Source organism: Sinocyclocheilus rhinocerous, unplaced genomic scaffold, assembly GCF_001515625.1.
Source record: "Sinocyclocheilus rhinocerous isolate Xijiao unplaced genomic scaffold, SAMN03320098_v1.1 scaffold389, whole genome shotgun sequence".
Taxonomy (NCBI): domain Eukaryota; kingdom Metazoa; phylum Chordata; class Actinopteri; order Cypriniformes; family Cyprinidae; genus Sinocyclocheilus; species Sinocyclocheilus rhinocerous.
Window position 1 is genome coordinate 376,115 of NW_015652151.1, and position 5,038 is coordinate 381,152.

General features: G+C 34.9%; 1 protein-coding gene across 1 annotated transcript in view; it reads left to right on the forward strand.

The window, feature by feature from the left end:
- The window catches only part of LOC107713852 (interleukin-22 receptor subunit alpha-1-like), a 14,803-nt gene that overhangs the window by 1,829 nt on the left and 7,936 nt on the right, over positions 1–5,038 (forward strand). The window contains exon 2 of the mRNA XM_016519493.1: positions 3,413–3,539. Within this exon, the coding sequence (XP_016374979.1) occupies positions 3,413–3,539 (127 nt within the window). The remainder of the gene's footprint in view (positions 1–3,412; positions 3,540–5,038) is intronic.

A 5,038-nucleotide genomic window follows, 5' to 3' on the forward strand; every position in this document is an offset into this window, starting at 1 on the left:
ATATATATATACAGTATATAAATTTCTATTTTGGGCAAATGTAAAGGTCCTTTCGCACCAAAAGTGAAATAAATAACCCTCAGTCATTCTGGACTGCATGAAACATAGAATGTAGGAGAAGAAAGTTCAACACTCTGCAGCAATAAAAAAGAAAAAGAAATGTCATGTTTATCTTAAGACATTTTTGCTTATTAATATGGTTGAATTGGATCATCGAAGGTCGGCAGCAAAGACATTGGTTAATAAAATGTGATTAAATGCATAAAAGATATTTGTGTTATTTAATACATTTAATTATTGCAGGTTTGCATTGCACTGCTTCCATTCATTTTGAAGAATACGGAATCTGTTTTTGTTCGAGTGAAATGAGAGAATGCATAATCATATTTAGTCTAGAACTACAGTAACATCATGTTCACTCAGCAAACACAACGCCTCTGCACTTACTTCCCATTTCTTGGGGACAGGAGAGCTGTCAGTCAATAAATGGGAAAACAAAGTAGCTTGCGTTACTTATTTGAAAAAGTCATTCAGATATTTTATTGTAAATTAAAAAGTAATGCGTTACTTTACTAGTTACTTGAAAAAAAGTAATCTGATTACGTAACTCGCGTTACTTGTAATGCGTTACCCCCCAACACTGGTGATGTGTCGTTCATGAACGGTTCGTTCAATTTGAACAAATCTTTAATATAACTCGGGAACATCAAGTCGTCTCAGCGAGAGATTCGTTAATTTCATGTTGACCGCGCATGCACAACATCCTATTGATTCTTTACAGTAAACAGAAATTATTAGTTCACCTCTCGAGTCTTCGTTTGTTCTTTTGACACGTGAAGTGACAGCAGTATTTGATACAGAAATGAGTTAATAATTCCCAACCTTCCTTATAAACACGTTTACAATTATGTGATGTGTTTCTGGTCTCAAATTGTAGCTTTTTTATTTCTTACAATTTATACATTTGCAAATTTCTGTCATGATGCTTAACATTGAATGTGATAATAAAGAGGCTTAAACTTTATCCATATGATGAGGAAAAATCACTTTGATAAAGCAAAGATACCTATATATAATAGCAGCAAACAGTTAATAATATGCAATGTTTGTGTTTGTTGTAAAATACTGAGCCGGGAAGCAGGCACGCAACAGACAAAAGAACGAACAATAAAGATCGGGAGGTGAGGAAACAGACTGCATAACCTAAAACAGTGAATTAATCATTACTGTTTCTCATCATTTAATTTGGTCGTGGTTGCATTATAGTTTTATAGCATTGACAGTCTTATTCGAAATGTTGCGTATGTGTTGTGGAACTTGGCTATTAATATGTAACCTTTTAATTATATTCTGCTGAAATGAACGAAATGACTCAGAAAAAAGATTCGTTCATTTTGATCAACGAGATTCAAAGATCCGAGTCAGTAGAATGATCCGATCTTCCCATCACTATTATTAAAACGGTTAGGTCCAGTCCTCGATTCTGATTGGTCAGCAGGTGTGTTTTATTCATGATAAAGCGCGGCTATGACCGCTTCACCCAACGGTTCTGTGTATCACTGCGCAACATCCGTAGCAACATAATCTATAATATAGCATCAAAACTGAATATTACTGTATTTATTCGTTTCTGTTTCAGATATGTTACTGTATGTCCATCAGTTTACACTGTAACGATGCCTCCACATTTGCGAGGTGTCGCGAATCGGTCTGCTTTAAACTAAAAGACAGGAAAGAGACGTTTTCTCATGCTGTGAGATAAGCAGATGTGTGTGTGTGAGAAAATATTATATCCAGCATATTCTTCAACGCGGAAGTAAGCCTATGGGCGACACTTCCGGTTCATTAGCCGCTATAGGAATATAACGAGTAGAATTACAACGTATGGTAAAACTGTTTGCACTACAAACAAGTGTTTATATGACCAATATCGAGTACGAGAGTGATATTGCGTTTATACAACAGTTCGACGGAACATGTTTGTAATTAAACAAGAAACAACGGAGTGCCTAATAAAACCCTTTTTTGTGCGGAACTACTTCCTTCCGCCACGGATTCAAAGCTCAAGTTGACAGTTAAACATGCGTCACTTTTAGAATTCGTATCAAGGGCATGTGCTGCTTCAGTTAGGTTATTAATGAGAAATAATGAGGTTGACTTGTGTTTCTAACATCTTCAAATCCAATACTGCTCATAACTCTGTTTTTAGAACAGTAAAAGCTTTTTTACTGTAATCGCAATGTTATATTGAGTCACGTTTATCATGAAAGCATATATACCCCCACTTTATTAGTATTTAATTTAGTATATATATACCTTGAACTTTATTCTTGAACAGATTCAGACAGTATTAAGCAGTATATAAAAAGTGTTTCTGTTGCTCATGAAAACGTTTCTGAAGATAATACATTAAATAATATGGTAAGACACACCAATTTGCAATATCAAGCAGCAAAAGGAGCGGTTTTGTACTGTTAAAAATAGCTGGAAGCGAATGAGACCGGGAGTATAGAATTTATAAATTACAAATACCCATTTTTACGGGAAGAATAAAGGTGCGTTCGACTTCATGCGGCGCCGCGCAAACCGATCGGCGGCTGACTTGAAGCAGTGCATGCCGGTTAGAAATTTAGTCCGACTTGAACCGGCGCCGACGCCACGTCACTGTCACATGTAGATTCAAAGTACCGCGAGAGCGTTTCGCGTTTCTGAAACGTCTGTGTATTTGACAAATATTGCATTTAATTCACTTCATCTGTGATAGCGTATGCAAACACCGCGTGAGCGTCACTAACGGGAGCAGAAAGTGTCCGGCTTGACAGCTCCGTTTTCAACTCCGCCCCCGACTGCAAGCGGCTACTCTCGTTGATCGCCGACTGTAGCCGTGCTTCAAGTCGAACGCACCTTAAGGTGGATATGGTGTTAAAAAATAAACGAGATTGCAGATGAGAACAGTTACTTTTCTGTATTTTTATTTGAGATCGAAAAGATGAGGAATGTTACACCTGAGCATTCTCTTACCGTTTACTGTTGTTGTCAGGAACTATTTTTTAGCGGAAGGGTAACATTTACTGAATTTACTTCAAAAAAGTAACATCAATACATAAATTTTTGGTTTTAATAATTTTGTGTGGTAACCGTTTTATAAAAGCAATAAGGTACTCATGGCGTGCTGTATTGTGAATAAGTCACGCCTCGAGTATCTTATTGCTTATTGTTGTAACCGCATCAGCTGTGGAGTATAAATGGAAAAACCGACCCGAGGGACAAAGTGTCCACTTTGCTTTTAGACAAAAGACATTCAGACCAGAACATCATTAGTTGATTTATATATACCTAAGATGGTCACAACACAATGGAAGATGTTCACAGACCTCTAAAACCATCTCGCCTTTATTGTTCTGTCTTGCAGGTTGCTGGGGTCAGAGCTGTAATCGCACGAAGGCTTATTTTGAGTCCAGGAATTTCTTCAGCGTTCTCCATTGGGATCCTGTTGATGTTCCGGGTCAAACGCTTCTCTACAGCGTCCAGTACAACCAGTGAGTGACAGAGACGAGAGCAAAATAGGGCTGGACCTCTGCTTTTCCTTCCACCCCCCTCCCCCCTTTTTCCATTTATAGCATGCTAGGTACAATTGCACAGATAAGGAGATTTTTAAATATATTATCATATTAGAAGTACATTGTTATTATTACATATATCATGTTAATACATAATCTCTTTTAATATATATATATATAAAGAGACCACTGTTGCATGAATATATATTATTAAAATGTCAAATTAATATAAAAACATATTAACATAATATATTAAAAAGCAAATTTAATAAACATATAGAGAGAAAGAGAGAATGTTTGTTGTACTAAATTATATATGATAAAATACAATAATGCAATAAAGTTATAATGTATTATAAAATTTTTTAAATTAATGTAATATATATATATATATATATAAGAGACTATGTTGTGATACAATTACAGACATACATTTTTTCACATCATGATATTACATTTTGGTACAGTAACTGCCGAACACTACTGAGAGAATTAATAGGGGTTTGACACAGTCCTTTGAATTAATGGGAGCAATTTATTTAAAGAAAAACACAAGCACTGACGTTGAAGAAAACGCACACATTTTTTATGCTAATGTCATGCTTATGCCTGTGCTCACATGGCATTATCATTTTAAAAACATCTGAAATAATTTGTAGTGTTTTAAAAATATAATAAATGATTTGGCCATGGGTTTAATGTTTTCCTCTCAGTCCTTTGGTTTTCTGTGAATAACATTGTGAAGTCTGTGACTCGTGACTTTGGTGAAGGACGCGCTGTGGTCGGCCGGCTGTGAATCTCTGAACTGCAATTAGAAAGCAGCAGGAAGAAGCTGCGTCTGCGAAATGTTGCCGGCCCTTTCTGGCCGAATCTTCTGCACCAGTCAGTTACGCTTTACAGAGAAACTGATGGGGAAAAATAAATGTGATGGGAACGGAGCGAGCAGCAGTGCATGCTGGGAGGGTCAGTGGGGCAGACAGCGGATGAGAGACGAAAGCTTCAGAAGCTCCAGATAATCCCACATCAGTCCAACCTCTTCACCTCTCCACCCATATTGGAGCTTTTGAGCTTTGAATGGTTTTCATACGCTTTTCATTTCTTATTTTTGCTCCGTTATACAGTAGTAGATATATGATTACAGCAAAATAGTTCAGTGCCTGCTTTTTTTAAAACATTTATGATCAAAGATATACATCATATATCGAAAAAAAAAATATATATATATATATATAATTTATTTTTATAGAATACTTATTTATATAAATAAAATTCGTGTTATAATTATTTTATTTTATATTTTTATATAAATTAGTTTTGTTTGTAATATTTTATAGTTATACGTTTTTCATTTATTTTTATAGAAATAATATTTGTTAATTTAATCTTAATTTTAAAATTAATTTAATTAAAAATAATTTGTACTAAACTTATCTTTTTTATATAAAATATTTTCTTTTTTATATTTTAAATATAAACTT